Source organism: Protopterus annectens, chromosome 7.part0, assembly GCF_019279795.1.
Source record: "Protopterus annectens isolate FY-2018-M chromosome 7.part0, PAN1.0, whole genome shotgun sequence".
In the NCBI taxonomy this organism is placed as follows: Eukaryota; Metazoa; Chordata; order Ceratodontiformes; family Protopteridae; genus Protopterus; species Protopterus annectens.
The window spans coordinates 1,986,477,185-1,986,499,693 of record NC_056739.1 but is presented as its reverse complement, the minus strand read 5'-3'; the positions used below and the strand labels follow the sequence as shown (position 1 = coordinate 1,986,499,693).

Here is a 22,509-nt window from a genome sequence, read left to right as displayed (position 1 = left end):
TGTGAAATTCCAACCTGTTTTGGTGCTATGCTTCTTAATGTCTATTATTTAATATTAAATCTCGTATTTTATGAGTTGAACAAGAGTTCACCTAGAAATGTAAATGCAATACTCTGCACTGGACAGCAGAAATCAGAGAGAATGCACTGAAAGTGAGATATTGAATTATAGCTTATCACATATAAATGATTCAAACTACAGTATTAACTATCTCAAGGATCTGAGGCAGAAGATGTTTCAAAAGCACCTGAAATTCCTTTATGATGCTGGTCATATCATTCAGAGATAAAAATATCATTGCAAACCTATAGAACAGTTATGAATAGAGTATTTGAATACTATGTTTGAGCTATCAGTTTGTAATTAAACTGAATATGTGCATATAATTTCCAGATTAATACACATGGTATTCACTGAAATTCTGTGAAACTCTTGGTGATGTAAATGTATTAAATAACTCAAAGAAGGACTATGTTCAGAGATGACCATACAGAAAATATCATTTACCTTAGCAATGTTTCCTATTAAGATTACTTCCTCTGTATTTAGCAGTGAGAATTGGTTATGATGACACACTTGTTCTTTTGGATACCATTTATTAAGAACAACATGCAGAATACATTGTTTTAATTTTTAAGTCAGTGGCTGATTTACTGCCTTATAGACATGAGGTCTGCCTGTATCACAGGTGACCCAAGTCTGTGACATGGCTCAGTCCACAGGGAAGTACACTTTTAAGAAAAGTGTACAATGTTCAACGCCCTATTCCCCATTCTGAATGGAAGTTTATGGGATATAATACTACCTGTCTGACACATAACAGTACTTTATGTGGTACAACTGCAACAAGGGAGTATAGCTGAGGTGGCCAAGAAGAGACATACTAAGGCCAATGAGCATGTATGTATGTCCACTGACTATACAGTCTACTCTTCCTCCCTGACCTACATTAAAAAAAAGGCCATAATGCTTTCTCCTCCAGGAACCTGAAACAGCATTCCATTCAATGTTTAGAAAGGGAAAGGCTAGTAAAGATAAAATGGATGCTCGGAAATTGTGGCAGTTTCGGGGAGAAGTGGCACAAAGGGTGCATATGTGCTAGGAGAATGGAAAGGATGGCAGTCAGAATATAAAATAGTCAGAAGATCCATTACATATACCTACCATAGAAAGAGCAGATCAACTTATATAAACTTGTAATTCTTATGGAAATGATGGTACATTTTAATAATAATAATCCAAAGCATGTGGTAGCTGTACATTTTGCACAATTCTAATATCCATCAGATTGCTAACACTACTGTGAGTTGTGAACATTACCAAATATTCTGAAGAGTTATTATGAAATCAAGTTTATTAAAAATGTTGCAAGTGATGCATGTTGTTTTATTTTTCTGCTATGAAAGGAAGTAATATCAAGCGACTAATCAAAAATTGTAAAAGCACTATTGCAGCTTATTAACTGATTTATGTTAGTAGACCAGGAAGAAATCCATGTGACAGATAAGTGTGTACTCTAGGCTAATAAAATAATCTTGATTTATTGAGTGCATGGAAAGTATAGTTGCATAAATAAATTTGCCATAAAAATACATAGGTTCATAGGTTCATACTAGGCTATCTGCCCTAGGGCATTTATAAGCCTAGCCAGAGTGTGTTAGGCTTTCGCCACCCATTTTAAATTAATTTTGCTATGCCCTTTTTTGAGGTTAGTATACTGTGCCTCTGTCTAACAGTGACACAGAAGTGATACCCAGGGTAAACCTATGATCTCCCATCCACTCATCAAGATTCCTCTTGAAGAGAGTCAATGAGGGACTCTGCCTAACCTGGACTGGGATTTTATTCCAGAGTGAAGGGGGCCTCTGGGTTATGAATCTGTCCCTCCAGCATGTCCTATTTATTTCAGTGCTGAGGTTCAAGTCTCTCGAGCGCATAGCACGATGGGATTTGGATTTTCTAAGGTGCAGCATGTCCATTGATTCCGGGTTGGACATGGCTTTATACGTCAAGCACAGATCACCTCTGAGCAGGCGGTATGCCACTGAGTAGAGCTGGAGTCTCTTTAACCGGGCAGCATATGGCATCTGTTTGAGCCCTTTGATCCTCTTGGTGAGGTACTTTTGGGGTCTTTCCAGTTGCTGCAGGTGTCTGGTAAGGTACATCCCAAAAGGGGCATTGTACTCAATTATGGGCCTGATGAGGAATGAGTAAAGAGGCACGATGACCTCCCCTGATCTAGATGTGAATCCCTTCATGATTAGGTGGGCTATATAAAATGTTTTTCTAACCACTTTGGCCACGTGGTTGTCAAATGAGAGATTGCTATCAACTTGGGTCCCCAGGTCCCTAATTACTTCTTCTGTACTTAATGGATTACCACCTATGTGGTAATTTGTGGGCACTTTGTTTTTGCCAAAGGGATGACTATACACTTTTTGGCATTTAGCTTGAGGCCATGGCTCTGGCACCAGTTGTCTGTTTCTATGAGGCCCTTTTGGAGGATGATTGTGTCGGCTGGAGAGTCGATTATGGCGCCCAGTTTGCAGTCATCTGCGAACTTGGTCAGCCACAGTCCTTCCGTGTTGGCCTGTACCTCCGAGAAATATATACCGAACAAGGGAGGTCCCATGACTGAGCCTTGTGGGATGCCACTTGTAACTGGTTTGGAGTCTGACATGGCTCCAGCAATTCTAACCATGTGGGTTCTGTCCTTGAATCAGTTTGCAACCCATCTAGTGACATAGGGGTTTATATTTAAGCTGGTGAGCTTATCTATAATCCCCGAGTGGGGTATTGTATCAAAGGCTTTTGCGAGGTCCAGGTAGGCTGTGTGGACCACCTTCCTCTCATCAATGGCCTTGGTGACTGTTTCAAAGAAATCAACCAGGTTTAAGAGGCAGGATCTGCCCTTAACAAAGCCGAACTGGGTAGGATCCAGTGTCTGTAGGTCCCCAATATCTTTATTTATGAGGTCCATGATGATCCTTTCCATAGCTTTGCAGACTAAGCTAGTCAGGCTTATGGGGTGATAGTTTCCAGGATCTGTTGAGGCACCACCTTTGTGGAGAGGGACCACTGTTGCTGTACGCCACTCTTTGGGTACATATCCTGTAGTAAGGCTGAGATTGAACAGTAGTTTTATGTTTGGGTTTAGCTCTTCTTGGAGTTCATGTAGGACGCAGCCCGGGACACCATCTGGTCCCATTGATGCTGTGTTTTTTGCTTTGGAGAGGGCAGCTCTTACCTGAGCATCTGCGATGTCAGGAGGGCAGCACTCTGCTGGGATAGATATTTGCCCTTTTGGTGGGGGGGGGGGAGTTTGCACTGAACCTGTCAGCTAGGATGTTGGCAATGTCTGTGGGTTCGGTGTATTTTTTGTCATTTTGGACTAATTTTGAGTATATCTGGGAATTCCCACCCAGGTTCCTAACATAACTAAAGAAAGCCTTGTGATTATCCTTAGTGTCCTGTGCAATTTTTCTCTTGAAGCTGGCCTTAGACGATTTTATGAGTGCCCGTAGTTTTTTGCTAATACTGATCAGAGGTGCCTTCCCTTTTTGGGATTTTGCTCTGTCATGTAGTAGCTTCCTCCTTCTATTGTATAGTTTGTTTATGGCTGGGGTCCACCAGACAGGACGTCTGCCTTTGGAGGATTGGGTCTTGGTTTTATTTGGGATTGCATGATCCATGCATTCCTGAAGGTGTTCATAGAATGCATTTATAAAGGATTCTGCAGTCTGGGCCGTATTTTCCACAGGCCCGGGGGCTTTGAAGGATTCCACCTCGGTTTTGAGGAGTGTGAAATTTGCTTTAGAGTAGTTTTTTACTGTGGTTTTCAGGGCAGGGGGTGGAGTCAGGATGTGAATAGCCAGTGAGATTAGTTTATGATCTGATCTTACCAGTGAGGGATACACTTCTGGTCTGGAGCATAGAGTCCCCATGTTGGTGATGATCAGGTCCAGTATGTTTTCCCCTCTTGTGGGAGTGGTAACAAATTGTTCCATAGCATTTGAGTTTATAAATTCTAGGAACCTTTGGGCTAGGGTGTTGGAACTAGAGTAATGCTCCCAGTCTATGTTTGGGTAGTTGAAGTCGCCCAATATAATGGTGTTTGGAGAGACCTTCATATTTTCCAGTGTTCTCAGGAAGGCCGAGTGGGGTTCCTGGGTTTGGGAGGGTGGTCTGTAGCAGGCTATAAACTGGAAGGCAGTTTTACCCACTGTTAGTTGCACATGGATAGTCTCTGATGCTTTGTGCTGTGCCACCAACCTGGAAGTGTGGGTATCTTTGATGAATATTGATACTCCCCCTCCTTTTGTGGTTCGATCCAAGTTTTGGGGCCAAAAAGCATGGTATGAGGTATAACCTGGTAGTGCTGGGGTGCTCTCGGGAGCCTTGAACCAGGTTTCTGTTACTGCATAGATATCAGTGTTCTCCATGCTAAGGAGAGTTTCGAGTGCGTGCATCCTGAGGTTTAGACTTCTGGCATTGAGTAGTATTACTCTTAGTTTCTTATCCCTTGTGATACCTATGGAGGTGGGTTTGTCATTTGAGCCTTACCTAAAAAAGGCACTATGGGGGTGGCAAGAGCCTTTGCCAATATCCAAAAGCCCAGGGGTGACAGGTGCAAGCCATCCCTAGCGAAGCATCGTGGCTTGTCGAGCATGTCATCCCAGGCTGACAGGCATTGGATCCCCTTTGAATGACACCAATACTTAAGCCAATTTTTGAAATTGATCATCTTGATGCTACTCAAGGTCAGGGTCATACCGGCCTGGGCTACATGCTCAGAGAGCTCCTCTATGTCTCTTTTCATGTAGTCCAGGGAGGTACGTCTCAGGTCATTCACACCAGCATGGACAATGACTGAGTCATATTTATACTTGCCTTGGAGTGACCTGAGTGCTTGTGTTATGTGGCGGAGATCACTGTTGCAGTAGTCAAAGCTATTTGGCTGCTGTCCACGCCAAACAACTAACTTTTCAAAGCTTAAGGGAGCCATCCATGTGCTCTGTCAGGAGCTTGAGCACAGCTTCAAATAACAGGACAGAGCACCAAAACTTTCAGAGCTTTCTTGCCTTAAGAAGAGAGACTGGGTAGACAGTAGCCCTGAAAGGGAAAAAATCACTAGGAAACATAACCCTATATTAACTATATCCACAAAGGTATATACATCCCAGGGACTGCCTTAGGTGAACTGGTGTCCTAAGTGAAAAAGTTCATGGTGCCCCTCCCCCCACAGCAGCTCAACCCATCCTGACATACTCACACTATCCAGATTACTTATTTTCTTCCTTCTTCTCACAATTTTTCTTAATCTTCATTTTTTTCCTGCAGTTATTTATTCATTCGACGTGTTCTATCTGGGCAAGAAGACTGCACCCTAATAACTGTGGAGGAAAGAACTGCATGAAGCTGGAGGTCTGGAGGTCGCAATGCTTCCAGTAGCCATAAGGATTCTAGATGCTCCAAGAGGCATTTTAGAGTTTTTTTAGAAACAACCTTTTCATCCAATGATTGCCTGAACAAACAAAAAAATGATTATGGAAAGAATATTGGCCTTAATCTTCAGATCTACTTTTTCTTGCATCCTTGCATCACATTCTAACTGACCAAGACTACCCTGTAATAACTAAATTAAGCTGTGGACTGGGAGGATCCAGACACCAAAGTGTTACAAATGCTTTGAGGTGCATTTTAGAACTTTGCTTTCTTGATTGATGATGCCTGAACAAAAATTATGTATCTGGAAAATAAATTAAATCCTACTTTTTTATTTTAAGGAATAAATATTTTTTTTCTAAGATTTAATGCTCAAAACTGGCTAAATTCCACTTCACAATAAACTTGAGAAGGCAAATGCATGTGAGAATACATATATCTGAGAATACTTCCTGCCTCCTAATCCCCCACCCCACACTTCAAATTAGGTAGTCACTTTTTGTATATCCCCCCTCTGGTGTTAAATTGACATTAAAATGAAGGTAGAGATACCCACAATCATTTTCAAGTTGTTGTTTTCATAATAACATACTGCATTCCTCTTCATCCCCTACCCCCAATAGGCAGCCACTTTCTGTGTACCCTTCTGATATCAGACTAGGACAAAAAATGGAAAAAAAAAAAAAAAAAAAAATGAACATATTTGCTATAAAGCCTATATAGACAGCATGCTTATCTACTCTTCCCCAAAAGACAGCCATCTTTATAAGCACCAGATGTTTCATTATGAGGAAAATTAAAACAAAAATAATGATTACAATAGTCTCCAAATTGCTTTTGCTAGAGACAGTGCAGTGTTCCTATGTGGACCCCTCTAAAGTTTGTGTGGGAAGTTAGAAAAAAATGAGTACCCTATCCCAACCCAGTACAAGATATAATCACTTCTGATGTTTGAGAGGAATGTTAAAGAAATAATGACATTGTTCCCACCCCTAACACAAGTACAGAGACCTCCTATGTTCACCTATGAGCAGAACTGGTTTTAGATTAGGTGGGGTTCATGGCAGAGGCATTTACTAAACCCATGTCAAAATCCACTTATATAGCATTGGTATGTGGGGGCCACCAGCTCCCAGAAGTTCTGAAGGACTGGATATTCTGTGATGCAGTTATTCCTTAATTATTTTTTTAGAGATGACTGTTAAACTGAGCAAGTGACAACAGGGTCATTTACTTTCATCCAGACCCCCCCCCCCCCATCAAGCAGTTATAACCACTTCTATGTACAATTCAGAAGTAAGATCATGAAAAAAGGAAACAACTGTAATGTATTTTACCTTTTGTTCCAAACAAACAGTTGCCATACATTAAAACACTGCATGTTGCTCATGTAATCACATTAGTCCTGAAAAACCAAAATAATAAGCAAACAGCAGCAGACAGATAACCATTTTCCTCCAGAGAAGAGAGCCACAGTAGTTATACCTACTATGTCTGTGCATATCGTGTCCCATATGCACACTACTTCTGCTAAGCCAGAAAGTGAGTGTTTAAAATGAGCAGATGAGAAGAGGATCAGTTACTTTCAACTAGCCAACCACAACCCTTATCCAGTAGTTATAGCCATGACATCTGATGACTACGTAATATTGTTTCATCTCCAGACGTACCTCTCAACTGCCCATATTTTTGCAGAATATCCAGATTTTTTCTTCATATTTTGGACTGTTCCTCATAAAATTTGGGATAAGAAAACTATTGATAGTCCCCAAAAGCACAAATTCCTGCTAATACATAAAATGTATAAAAAATATGTAGGAACAATGTCCAAAAATAAATTTTTACAGTTTGTTCACACAAACATTCATACTGAAAATAATCCCCTGACAAGTAGTGAATCTCCAATATCTATTAGTTTCATGGCCAAAAAACAATAATTTCACAAAACAAAACAAACAAACAAAAAAAAAAAACACAAGCTTTCCTAAGAAAAATAATATTGTGGAAGGTTTTCCCCAATAGGGGATTATCTACCCAGCCTTAAAGGATCTCTGGCCAGTTGACGGTTCCACAAAGCCTGCCAAATCAGGGCATTTCAGAGGCAAGAATGCTCTGAAGTCCTTTGAGCTCTAACTATGGAGCTCTGCTCAAACTTCAGACAGAGCACATGGAGGGTGCCTTTAAGCTTTGAAAACCTGGCCAGCTGACAGTGGCTGGGACCGAAATAATTTAGGATACTGCAATGGTGATCTAATGTTGAACATTTTTGTCTAAGTGATATGAGTGATTTGCTCAATCATAAAATCTGCAAGTGGATTGCAGGAATTACTGAGCCTACAGGGTATGATCTGCCTGAAGTTTGTTGTGCTTGTGTATTAGTAGGATTGTTGTATGAAACTCAAAGATGTGGAACATTATAGGAATTTGTTCCAGTTTCTGGAACAGGACACAAAGAATGGAGATTAGAGATTCTTAAACATGATGAGCAAGGCAACCTTTATGGAAAAAAAACATCATTTTAATGAACTGTGTTTCAAGCCCTCTTAATTTCTAATGTGTTTCAGTTCTGCAATCTCTATAATTGCACACTGAGAGGCAAAGGGTACATTTATTCCAGGAATAGGTGATGTCTGACAGCAGTACTTCACTTGTGGACAGTATGCTCAGATGGCAGTGTTCTGAAACTCTTATTCCGTTTTCCATGTTACTAATTTATAACTTTCATTAGGAAGGGTACTCTTTAATGGATTTGGGCTTGTTGATTATGGGACATTTTCCTGCAGGGACAATTGGTTGGGGAAACCTATCTGAATTGCAATTCAGTTGCAGAAAGACATATGGCAATGGCAAAGTTACTGTGGCTACAGAGGAGCACACAACATGGTGCCCTCTGCTGGAATAACCAAGTGCAGGGGTAAAAAAATCAATGTCCATGCCCCTCAAGAACCCAAGGGACAGCAGTCAGTATGTCAGGTACCCACAGCAAGATGCCTGGGGACATGTATGTGACAAAGCAAATGCAGTATCCAATGACAAATGCCTTTATTAATGTGTCAGGTGAAGTGATGCGTGTTGTGCTTGGTATGCAGTATATGTAGTACAATGTTTCCATATTGAAATGGCAGCATTCCAAATGCTGAGTGCTAACACACACACACACACACACACACACACACACACACACACACACACACACACACACACACACACACACACACAAAAGAGTGAAACTGCATGAGAAGAGTGAAATCTGAACATCATTCTTTTCTTTTAAATTTCTTTTTTTCTCAGGGGAAAGCCTCCAAACCGCCCAGGCTTATATATACTAACTCCAAAATTGCCATACCATGGATAAAAGGGAATATCCTGACAGATGGCCATCTCAGACTTAGAATATGTAAGCCCAGTTTTTTCAGCCATCCAGTCTATGTGTTTCAGAACTCGCTCTAGTGGGTCCCAACATTTCAAATGGTTACCAGCTAGAACTTGTTGAGGTGTGCAACAATATGGAGCCGATCTTGCTACATTACTGTAGTCACATTTATGTTCCAGTATGTTTTAAGTGAGATGGTCTGCACCTGTCACCCCTGGGATTCAGGTTACTGGCTAAGGTTCTTGCCACCCCTATAGTGCCTTTTTTAGGCAAACTTCAAAGGACAAAACCACCACCGTAACAGGTACAAGCATGCAAAATCTGAAGGTAATGCTACTCAATGCTAGAAGTCTAAACCTCAAAATGCACTCTCTCGAGGCACTCCTAAAAATGGAGAACATCGATATCTGTGCAGTAACTGAGACCTGGTTCAAGGCTCCAGAGAGCACCCCTGCAATACCAGGCTACAACTCTTACCACACTTTTCGGCCACCAAACCAGGACCGAAACACTAAAGGTGGAGGAGTGTCAATATTCACCAAGGATATTCACACCACCAGGCTAGTTGGCCAACACAATGTGTCTGAAATTCTCCAAGTGCAACTAACACTAGGTAAGACAGCAATCCAAATTGTAGCTTGCTACAGATCCCCCACCATACCCCAAGATTCTCACTACACCTTTCTAAACATACTGGAAAATATTAAGATAGAACCAAACACCCTAATACTGGGTGATTTTAACTACCCTGCCATTAACTGGGAAAACTACTCATGTCCCAACACCTTTAGAACGGTTCTTGGAATTCATAAATTCCAACGCCCTGGATCAACTAATCCATAGTCCCACCAGGGGCTCCAATATCCTAGACCTGGTCATTACCAACATGGGAAATCAATGCTCCATACCTATGGTCACCCCCACGTTAGTCAGGTCTGACCATAAGCTAATCACCCTTAACATCCACATCCCACCCCCACCCCCCAGTAAAGAAACCACCATAAAAAACTTCACCAAAGCCAACTTCATGCTACTCAAGTCAGAAGTGACAAACTTCATGACACCCATGCAGATGGGAACTGAAAGTTCAACTGCTGAATCCTACACTAAGGCACTGTACGAGCACATCCACTCATGCATGAATCGTGCCATCCCAAATAGAACCAAAATGCTCTTATCCAAAAAAGGAAGCCAATCTGGTGGTCCCCTGCCATAAACAAACTTTACAACAAAAGGAAGAAACTTTTGCAGAAAAGAGGAAAATTCCAGGATGCAAAAAGCTCCCTTACTAGCCTCAGTAAGAAACTGAGATGCCTCATAAAATCCTCCAAAGCTAGTTACGAAAATAAAATTGCCAAAGATTCCAAAGACAACCACAAAGCATTCTATAACTATGTCAAGAATCTAAATGGCAATGCTCAGATCTGCTCTGAGCTAAAACAGAATGGCATTAAATATACTGATCCAAAGGATATTGCCAATATCCTGGCAGATTGATTCAGTGCCAACTTCACCCCCTCTCACCCCCTAAATGGCCCATCTCAATACCGGAAGATTGCCAAATTCCAGTAATAACGGCCACACAGGTACAAAACGCACTCTCTAAAGCCAAGAATACAGCATCCATGGGACCAGATGACATCCCGGGCTGTGTACTACATGAACTACAATATGAACTGGCACCTCACCTAAGTGTCTTGTTTAATCATAGCCTCACCTCAGGTTTCGTGCCCACTGAGTGGCACAGAGCTACAGTTATCCCAATCCACAAGGGGGGATCCACCTTGGATCCCGGAAACTACCGTCCCATCAGTCTGACAAGCCTTATCTGCAAGGCCATGGAGTGTATTATCATGGAACTTATAAACAAAGACATTGGCAACCTTCAAACACTGGACCCCACCCAGTTTGGGTTTGTGAAGGGCCGATCTTGTCTCCTGAACCTGATTGACTTCTTTGAATCAGTCACCAGAGCCATGGACAAGGGTAGGGTGGTCCACACAGCATATCTAGACCTTGCCAAGGCCTTTGACACCATCCCCCACTCTGGAATCATAGATAAACTTACTAAGTTGGGCATTAATCCCTATGTCACCCAATAGGTTGCTAAATGGCTTACTGATAGAACCCACACTGTAAAAGTAGCCGACTCCAAATCCAGCTCCAGACAAGTGACAAGTGGAGTACCTCAGGATTCAGTCCTGGGGCCGCTCTTGTTTGGCATCTACTTCTCTGAAGTACAGGTCAACACTAAGGGACTCTGGCTAACAAAGTTTGCAGATGACTGCAAACTAGGAGCCATTATTGAATCCCCAAATGATGTGGATACTCTACAAAAGGGCCTTACAGAAACAGATTCTTGGTGCCAGAGCCATGGGCTCAAGCTCAATGTCAAGAAATGTATTGTTATCCCCTTTGGGAAAAAACATGTATCCATGAATTACCATATAGGTGGCAGTACACTAAACACAGAAAGTGTGATAAGAGACTTAGGGACACAGGTGGACAGTGGTCTCACCTTCGATAACCACATTGCCACAACAGTCAGGAAATCCTTCTATGTGGCACACCTCATCATGAAGGGCTTTTCATCCAGAAAAAAGGAGGTCATTGTTCCACTGTACTCATCCCTCATTAGACCCATTATAGAATACAACGCCCCATTTGGTATGTACCTCTCAAGACATCTGCAACAACTGGAAAGGCCTCAGAAATACCTCATTAAAAGAATCACAGGCCTAAAGCAGATGCCCTACGCTGACCGCCTTAAAAAACTCCAGCTATACTATGTCGCATATCGTCTACTCAGAGGCGATCTCTGCTTAACATACAAGGCCATGTCAAACCCAGAGCTGTTGGACATGCTACACTTAAAGAAATCCCAATCCCTCAGAACTACATGCTCCAGGGATCTAAACCTTGTCATCACAATAAACAAAACATGCTGGAGGGATAGGTTCCTGACCCAGAGACTCCCCAGACTCTGGAATAGATTGCCCATACATGTCAAGCAGAGTGCCTGTTTGGACCTCTTCAAGAGGAACCTTGATGATTGGATGGGAAAAAGAAAATTCACCCCAGGGATCACGTCAGTCGCCCTGCTAGACAGGGGTCCAGGAAAGTAAATAATGTGGGAAGAAATAGCCAGGGAATTGTTATGGCTAGGCTTGTATAGGCCCTAGGGCTGATAGCCTAGTACCAACCTATGAACCTATGATGCTTCATAGGCACAATGGTTCTCCTTTGGGGAGTAGCAGACATTCCTCTGAGCAGGGATTCTCTGCAGAGATCCATCAAATTTTGTTGTTGCTGCAGCATGGTATAAGAAGTCCAGTGAAATGCATAGAAGGACACCAGTGCCAGACCTGCACCTGAATGTTTGTCCAAGGAAGATCCAGGTCAGACAAGTCATATACATTCCATTCCCCCCTCCTCTCTCTCCCCTTACATATTCCTACTGTGGGTACAATGCTGACTGCTCTTCTATGGACACACTGAATTTGCTGCAGTCATGTGTTTCAGCAGCTGAATTGCAATTCAGTCATGTGGCCCTAAACAGCTGTCTCTACAAGAAATACATCCCATGATCAACAAAACTGAATCACCCTCTTTGATGCTGCCATAGCAGCAGAAAAATGAGTAAAGAATTTTTGTGTCGTACAAAGCAGCTCACAAACATGGAGGTGGAGGAACGTTAAGGTACAGCGGATATATACACATTATCTCTTATTAATCATCAAAATCATTCAGTTGCTATTCTTAGTTTAGAAAGTAGAAATATGGCACAAAAGAAGACCCCTACAATATACAAAGGAAGACACCTACAATATATGTTATTTTAATCCAGCTTTATTAAATCTGAATAACATTTACATTGCCTCAAGTCAGTTTTGCGTTCTCACTAATTAGCCCACTATTTGTTAATAATGTTTATACAGTGTGGGAGAAAAGCACTGTTGTCTAGTCACTGGAAAAACAAGATCAGTTATGCTCATTTTCCTCGTCACCTAACTAGGTTCATAATACATATTTTGTGCAGATTTAGAGCGAACTCGTTTTAAGGATGTCACATACTGGCTTGGGAAACGATCCCTCAGCAGTCTAGCTTCCAGTGGAGTTGGTGAGGGAAAAGGCTGAGAGTTGCATTCTGTTTTTATAAGAATATACTGCCTATAAAATAAAACAAACAAAAGTTAAGTGGATTATCATTCTGACTGCAACATGAACAGTATTAATAAAGTTTATTTTTTACATTTTTGAACATGTTAGTACAACATATGCAAAGATTGCCAAATATTTCTTATATATTTCCAGTGATTAATTTTCTCAGAGGAAAGATACATAAATACTCACTATTGCATATAATCTTTGAGCAGGCACAGATAAGGACATAGCATATATGATCAAGATGTTGGGTTAGTTAGGGGAGAAATGGCTACTGATGGTACTCACAGCAGTATGGAGAGAAAAGCATGTTCCAGATAACAGGAGAATACGCATTTAGTGCCAGTATACAAGTATACAAGAACAAAGGGAAGATCCACAACTGTGTACTGTATAAGAGTGTTAAACTCCTGTCACACTGCATGAAAATGCTGAAGAGGGAGACTGAGAAACGAATACACAGAGTAGTAGAAAGTGAGATGGGAGAAAAGCAGTTTGGATTCAGATCAGGATGCAGCACAACTGACATGAGGTTTACAGTGAGATAGATAGTGTAGTAGAAGTTAGAAATGAAAAAAGAATCCAACTTGGCATTCACAGATATGGAGAAAGCAGATGACAGTGTTCCAAAAAAAGCTGATTTGGACATTCCTGCAATGGTATGAGATTGTGTAAACTTTGGTAGAGTTAGTGCAGGCTATGAAAAAGGACCCGGTGACAGAAGTACAAACACCATTCAGATTCAAAGACAGGGTCCCAGTGGGAGTGGGTGTGCATTAGGTTCAGCTCTGAGCCTACTGTTGGTCATACTGGTGACTGACTGCATTAGCAAGAATGTCAAAGGAGGCAAATCAACAAAGCTGCTTGCATGCAGATGATTTTGCATTACAGACAGACTCTGAACAAGAACATCAGCAAAGGACAGGGGAATGCAATGCAAAGCTAAAGGCACATAGGAAGAAAATGAATACAGATAAGACAGTTACCATGGCAATAGATGGGAGAATCAGAAGAAGCTGAAAATTGAGATCGAAAGAAAAATAGTGAGTCAGTTTAACATCTTCCGATAGGAGAAGGGAAGTCTGAATGAGGAGGTCACAACTAGAATCAGAGGGGCTGCAACCAATTGGCACAGAGTGTCAGGGGTAATGTCTAGCAGGAGAATGTAAAACAAGCTGAAACGTAAGGTGTAAAATAGCGGTACGACCAGTACTAAATGGGCAGTGAAGGCATATTAGTAGATGAAGCTAGAGGTGGATGGAGATGAAATGTCTGACATGGGTGTTAGGATGCTCACTGTAGGATACGTGAAGAAATGAGGACATCAGAGCAGAAGCTAAAGTAGGTACAACTGCAGAAAAGATCAAAGGGAACAGGAAAAACAAGAAAAAAGGTCAAAGAGAAGAGATTACAATGGTTCACATGCATATGCAGGAAAGCAGAAGATGATTTGGTGAAGATTTGTGAGAGACAGTAAGAAGGCAAAAGGAAACAATGACATTCAGCACAGAGATGGATAGACTGCATGAGAGAAACCCTGTGACAATCAGGCATGACTGTTAAACATGGTGGGATAGCAGCACTGAAATGAGAGAGGCGGCGACAGACACTGACATCATGTAGAAAACTGGGAAAATGGAAATTGATATTGATGGTTGTGTCAAACTTCACTGAGAATACACAGTTATGAATCATAATACTTTGTAGTACGCGTAGTTTTGTCTGCTTCAAGTGCTACTAGTTACACAGAAATAAAGTGTGTTTTGCAGGTTTGAAAGCCATGAAACAGTACAAGGGCAGTGGCCAGAAGTTGACTGTACCTCTGATGGAGTAACAGGTTTAAAAGTATCTAAACACTTCAGTATGTCTTTTTTGTGTGATAGCACAAAGTGTTTTACAGGTTTTAAAGCTGTTGCCATTTCCTAATGCTTTTTCTTGTTAGATGCTGTGTATGCTCTAGTGTGAGACTAGAGCACAATAGCTCTGAAAGGTGCATATCAAAACTTGGTATGCACCACTTTTATGTCAAGAGATGTGCACAAAAAGGTTGTCTTTTTCCCTGATTTTGAAATGTAATCAGCATGTGCCATGAAGAACAGATGAAGAATTAGATAAACAAAAAAAAACAGCATAGCTGCTCTACTTCTTTCTTATCCATCTGAAGCTTAAGCCACTTTTGCAGAGAAGAATAACAAAGGTCAGAATGGTCCATGATACACAAATTCAGGCAGGCCAGTCATTAATGATCTTATTAGAAGAATTCATCAAAGGTCAACCAATGATACCTGGCTGAAGAGAATAATTCCTTATCATTAATAGCAGAAAAGAATATTCTGTTCCCTCAGAAAGGAACAGAGTAAGAAGATTTTCTCTATCTCGAGGACCTGCTCCCATTTTACATGGAATACATATGAATTATTCAGAAGAGTCTATCTTTAGGGCCTGCTGTTGTCTCACATGTAGAGCTAGATACAGCACTAGGTGGCCAAGGCAGTCACCTAGGGCCCACTGGCTGAGAAAGGGCCCCCACTGCCTGGGAGGGGAGCCACTGGCAGGGTGATTTATTTTTTTTAATGTAAAAAAAATTAATTTTAAGGGCATTCTTCTTCGAAGAATGATCTTTTGAGTCTGATCGATAGATGCAATAGGTGTGTGTGACCTATTTCCATCTTCTGTGTCTGTGCGACCTGAAGTTTACATCTTCATCTTCTGTGCGCATGGAATTTGAATGCCAGAAGATGTTTGAAATATGGTCCATGAACAGACAAGTGAGAGGTAGGTGCGTGTGTTTTTGTTTAAGTGGTAGGTAGGTAAGTAGGGGTGTGTGTGTGTGTGTGTGTGTGTGTGTGTGTGTGTGTGTGTGTGTGTGTGTGTGTGTGTGTGTGTGTGTGTGTGTGTGTGTGTGTGTGTGTGTGTGTGTGTGTGTGTGTGTGTGTGTGTGTGTGTGTGTGTGTGTGTGTGTGTGTGTGTCTGTTTGTGTAAAAGAGGGAAGGAGGTATCCCTCAACTGTCCAGATTTTTGCAGAATATCCAGATTTGTGCCACATATTTTTAGTCTGTTCCTCATAAAATTTGTGTTTTTTTGGGTTTATTGTGGCAAATCAGTGAGGACAGAATTTAGTAAATAATGTCAGGCATTTGAGTTTCAGACTTCATACCCTTCAGAAAATTCATAACACAATACTTTTTGTTCTAACATTTTTTTTTGTGAGATTAATATTTAAAGTTTGTCCTTATTTTTGGGGCTTTGTACCCCCATTATTTTTTGGGCTAAGAGGTTGAGAGGAATGGCGTGTGTGTGTGTGTGTGTGTGTGTGTGTGTGTGTGTGTGTGTGTGTGTGTGTGTGTGTGTGTGTGTGTGTGTGTGTGTGTATAAATGTATGGGGTGGGGTCCATTTCATTACCCTGCCTATGGCCCTATTTGACCTTAATCCGGCTGTGCTCACATGAACACGAGATGCTCAGAAATCCTTCTGACAGAAATAATAACCACACAAAATAAGGTTTACATGAAAACAAATGTATGTCTCACGAAACCACAGACTAAACTGGTGGTAAAGCTAATCCCTCCAAAGTAAAATACAAATCCCACAAAGATTTATTTTTTCATTAGAAACTTAAGGTGGGAAAACTCACAAAAGTCAAAATATTTTGGAGGGTTTCAACTGTACCAACATTTTCTCCTGAACAGGATCATGAAAGGCAGAAAATGATGGAAGATATACCTTTACTGAAGAATATTGCTACATTTTTGGACAGGGACAACAGATACTCTTATCACCAAACTAACTTCACAAGAAAACTCTGTCTAAACATCAGATTTATTTCACTGAGAAGCATGTGTAACCATGGTAACTGGCTTCCTTCTTACCAAAAGAAGGCTGAAGTTGGGTCAGAGGCACTGAATCTAGAGATACCTATGTCTTCAGCAATCAAACATGGATTTTTTGGATTTTCAGGCCTGAAGAATTCAAACATGTTGGTGCAAATAAGTGAAGGAACAACAGAAGGGATATCTAAAAGTGTGTGTTAATTGAGAGGGATAAGGGACATTTCTTAGAACAGGCACTTCCAAATTTGGCACTGTCAAAAAGGAGCTATACAATCTATTCATGATAACTTTACATCTTCAGTAAGAATTTCTGGAAAAGTGGAAATGGGAAAATAGTATAGGTGAAGCTCCTCTTTCATGAAAGGGACAATAACTCTAAGCAAATAGTATTAACTAGCTTTAGTAAGCAATGACTTGGCAGCTGATTGCTTTCAACTGATGCAAATGAGACTATATGCAGAATGCCTCATAAAAGAAATGGGTCTTCGGCGTTCTTTTCTGTCAGCTGTTACTCACAATCTGGGGTTGCAAATTGCAATATATAGAGAAGTTATTAGCATCTCCTGAAATATACTGGGCCTAAAAGCAATTATGTGTATTAAGGCCTATTTCCAGAAGCTAAATGTCTGAGGTAAAGAGCTCATCCTCCAGTCCTTGATGATGGAAAACATCTGTGGGGTTTTGTCTCTCTTGTTTTAGACAACAGTCAAGAACTATAAATAAAATATTTGAATGGATCTCTTAGTTGCTATCAAAGCTATAAGATTTATATGTAGCTCTTGTTAAGCTAGAACTGTTAGGATGGCCAAGTGGTCTAAGAAGCCAGACACAGGGATTAAACTCCTCCCATAGTTAATGGGAATTCCAGATGTAGGCATGGGTTCTAGTCCCAGGCAAAGCAAATACTTTTAATACAGGAAGTAAACAACATGTCCTATGTAGACCGCCTCAAGCCCCTATCCCTGTACTTGGTTTCCTACAGACTGTTCAGAGACGGTCTATTCCTGGCCTACAGAGCATCACTGATCCAGCTCAGATGGACCTGTTGCACATCTGCAAAATAAATAGCATCAGAATTACCTGACCTAGAGAACTAAGCCTTGTCTGCAACATAAATAGGACATTTTGGAGGGATAAGTATGTCTCAGCGACTACCCCTTCTCTGGAGCAGACTTCCCATCCTTGTGCAGCAGTCCTTTGCTAATCCAGTTCAAGCATAACTTAGATTAGTGAATGGGGACTCAGAAATGTAGCCATGATCTGGTATCTATGTCTCTGTTAGACAGAGGCAGCCTGAAATGCATGACCATACATGCCACAGCCTACACATACCCTCTAAAATAAACCTAGGGTATCAATACTTGTCAAACACATTTGGGAGGCATAGATAGGCTTAAAAAGCCTCCCCTTGGGTTATTAGCCTAATAATAACCTATGAACCTATAAGACGTCAAGGCACCTATACAATCTGATCACCATAGACCAGGTCAGTAAATGTGTATCACAATGAAACAGTAAAATACTGTATTCGAAGAACATTGTATTTATATCATGTTGATATGTACGACATCTGCAAAGAAAGTTAAAGTGGACTGTGAATACAGAGGTATGGCATCCGCAAAGGAAATTAAAGTGGACTATGAATACAAAGCTGCCATGATTTCACATATTTCTGCATATTTATACACCTTTAATATAGTACATATATGTAGGTATATTTGATATGCTCAGAGTAATTAAAATAATGATTATTAAAAAGAAAATTATTTTAATTAACCCTTGTACATGTTTGATTTCCACATCACAGTTCTAGCAGAAGAAAAACATTACCAAAAGCATGTATTGCAGGTATATTAAATTGTGCTATTTACTGCTGTATTGTATGCTGAAAGCATTTTCCTTATAGAAAGTACAAGCTGTGATATTCTTCAGAGATAAATGTGATGCAGTCAAATATAGAAGCCTTTAGCTCAAACCAGTATATACTTGACAGGAGGGGAACCAATATATAGCAATAGATAGATATATTTATGGTGGTATACACAGTGAGTTCCTGTTTAAGCTGTGAGCACATTAGATGCATTCCTTTGAAATATGAGACTAAAAGTGCAAAAACTTAATATATCCTATGTCTGAGACTGTAATACCTTGGAGTATTTCCTGTCATCTTAGATGCAGTGATAGCAGAATTAGTATTTGTATGTAGCAGATGTGTAGGTGATGCAATGGGGTCTATGTTAAATCATTGAATGCTTAAAAAGAGAACAATGATGTATCGACCCCATGTAAGCGAATGCTTAGTACAACGATTTTTTTTCAAAGGGAAAAAAAATCGCTGTTCCACAAAAAAAAAAAAAAAAAAAAAAAAAAAAGTTTAAAACATTACATAAACATTAAACTTAAATACTTAAATATACCAACTCCAAGATCACACTACAGTGGCGAAAATGGCAAAATAGTGAAACAGCCAAGCGATTTCTTTCCCAGGGAAAGAATTTGCTTATATACCGTTTTGCTATTTTGCCTTTTCGTGCTTTCAAGTTCGATCGAGACACATTCGAAAGAATGTGTCTTCGATCATTTAATAGGAACCCGATGCAATGCACTGTGTAATTTTTTGACATTCACAGTTAACAACTCCTGATCATCCTGTTAATCATTATCCCTATTCTCACTGCCCAAATCCTTACTGAGATAGTGCTACTTCCACTTCAGTACAGCACACAGATTTTTTTAGGTGAAGGAGTTCAAAGAGTGCTGGGTCAGTCACAGCATGGAAAAATGAGCAGAGATCACACCTCAGGGGTTTCTATAACCCTGATTAAGGGACATGAATGTTAGTCTGTCAGATTAACTAAGGAGACTGAAAGCTGAGATTTTCTTGATGAGGAAATATTGTGATCTCTCTAGCTGGTTTAGGTGCTTAGTGAGGTACATCCCAAAAGATGCATCAGATTCAGTGATGAGTCAAACCAGGGAAGAATAAAGTGAGGCTGTAATGTCTTTGAACCTTGAGAAGAAAACATGAAGGATACGTTTTACAAGATTTTCTAACCATCACAGATACATGGTTGTCAAAGGAGAGTTCGTTTTGATGAGTGTGCTAAAATTAAATGGAATATTATCTCTATGGTAAGCAACAGTGATGCTAGATTTATCAAACGAAACCATGATGCATTTTTTGGTGTTGAAGGTAAGTCTGTGATCAACATATCAAGCATTTGTTTGGTCTAACCCTTGATAGACAATTTGAGCATCAGCATAGGATTTGATAAATGTCCCCAGTTTGTGATCATCACAAACCTAGTTAGCCATAGTCCATTTACGTCACCTTTCATGCCAGAGAAGTATATACCAAAGAAGAGAGGGCCCAGAATGGAGCCTTGTGGGATACCAGCCATGATGTTTTTTCAGTCTAGCACAAACACCCCCAACATTAATTGTATGGGTTCCTCCATGTAGCCATTTAGCTATCTAGCAAACTATGTATGGCTTAATGTTAAGTTCAGAGAATTTGTCAATGATTTCAGTATAGGCGATAGTGTCAAAGGCTTTGTGAAGGCCCACATAGGCTGTGTGCACTGTGCGTCTTCTATCAGTGGCCTCAGTAAGCATCAGTGGTGCTCAGAAGCTTGCTGTGATAACTGTCAAGTAACCTATTTTGACAACTTTAGAAGGCAGTTTTCTTCAGCCGCTGTGTGGCGTTTCTTCCACCATTGCTGCTGTGCCGTTGTTGCTTCTCCGTCCCCAAGTTTTCCGAGACAATTATGTGGCAGGATTTTTTATTACATAACTAGAAAGAGTTGTTCTCCTGTCCTTGCACCTTGATATCCTTAACAATCTCCTTGGTTTATCAAAATAAGTGTTAGCATGAAGGAGGAGGAAGTTTGTTACTGCTGCTACACATACATTAATAGCCCACAGACATGCAACTATGTACATTTCCTCAACACTATGTCTAACACTCCTTATCTGGCCTGACAATCTGCAATGTCAAACATCAACCTCAGTGACTGCGCATGTGAAATAACTTAGTTTTATGTCAGAATCAGGCAGAGAGGATATGCCTTTTGAAAGAGACCCACCACTTGAGAGGTGCCCTTTTTATTTGCAATGTCCAAGCCTATGGTGGAAGCAGCACACACATTCTTTCCCACAGATTCATATACTTATATCCCTTATCTTGGAGGAGGCCATTAATCAAGTGGAATGCTTACATGAGCTATGTGCTAGCTACAGTTATTACAGAGGAAAAAGAGTGATGCTACCCAAAAAGGACTACACAAGTACTCTTTATTTTGTCATATGTTGATCCCCTGTGGTGTTGTGGCCATTAGCCTGCATCCCGGGACAGGCTAACCAATTTTCCTCCCAGGCCAGTGTAGCATAGCATGGACTATTCAGATAAAGACCTCTCACTAAAGTTGGACAGACAGGAAAGACAAAGCTATTCCAATACAGCATAATTCTTGGTGCCAATTTGGGTTTTTAATGTAACCACCTAATGCTTTCCCTTTTTGGCCAAAAAACAAAATGCAGAGCCCACAATGCTCAGCTCACTGTGAATGCAAGCATCTAGACACATATGAATTCTTGCTTCACTTCTGTGTACTGCTTAATGAACTTGCACCCCCTAAGTTGCAAAGACTCAAAAGAAAAGTGCATTATTACCAGTTCTCCCATAGGCAGAGCTCTTGTCGAAGGCTCTGTCAAATAATTACTATGGGTACGGGTGGCACGACATCAGCCAACAATCTAATCAGTTTTTGGCTTCCTCCTCCATTGTCCAGGTTGCTAATCAAAGCCGGGTCATCTAGCCTATAGTTAGGGACAAAACTTATATGCCACAGACTTGATAGAAGACACTTACTTCTTACCTGTCAGTCATACCTAGTTGTAAACGTAATGCATTTTAGGCTGACTTGACTGCAGGAAGGAATGGAGGAACCACCTTGAACTGGGGTTCTGGGAGATCCAAATATTCTGCCATTCCCTGTGTAATCCAATCCATAATGGTGTATTGGAAGCCCGTTCACTCTGACCTTCCTAAAAGGTTCTCTCCAGCTTGAATTAACACGAAAGCAAGGTATGTTCTTTCCTTTCATTAGATGAACTCTTCCTAAAAAAGGCACAAGGAGAGCAGTAAAGGCTTTAGCCTGTATGTGGAAGCCCTTGAGCAAGAGATGTAAACCACCCTTTACAAAGCAAATAGGATTGTCAATAATCTTATCCCAGGGAGATACACAGAATGGTACCAGCTAACTAGCCAGTTCCTTCTGCATGCCTTTCATTGGCTTTCATGAAAGATCACTCACTCCAGCATGAGATACAATCATGTCATATTCATACTCACTGAAAGACAGGGTTCAGCTAACTGTAAACCTGCCCTTGTACAGCCTAATGATCATACAGTCAATGTGTCTAACAATGGAGTCACCAATTACTAGAATGTTTCCAGAAGCTGATTTATTCTTATTAGACACCAGGGTTTTAGTTGCTGGTTGATAGAGGTACATAGGTTCATAGGTAGGTACTAGGCTATGGGCCCAAGGGCCTAAGTTAGCCTAGCCAGCAAGGTACCCTGGCTTAAGTCACCCAAGAAAGTTATTTTCCTGTGCCCCTGTAGAGCAGAGCCATAGAAGTGATCCCTGGGGTGTATTTCCTATTTCCCATCCACTCATCAAAATTTTTCTTGA

The 22,509-nt window shown here is 40.8% G+C and overlaps 1 protein-coding gene across 1 annotated transcript in view; it reads right to left on the bottom strand.

Annotated features, from left to right (window-relative positions):
• Window positions 1–12,651: 12,651 nt before the first annotated feature.
• LOC122806206 overlaps window positions 12,652–22,509 on the bottom strand; it is a 330,963-nt gene continuing 321,105 nt past the window's right edge. The window contains exon 6 of the mRNA XM_044076434.1: window positions 12,652–12,988. Coding sequence (XP_043932369.1) covers window positions 12,826–12,988 — 163 coding nt within the window. The 3' untranslated portion in view covers window positions 12,652–12,825. The remainder of the gene's footprint in view (window positions 12,989–22,509) is intronic.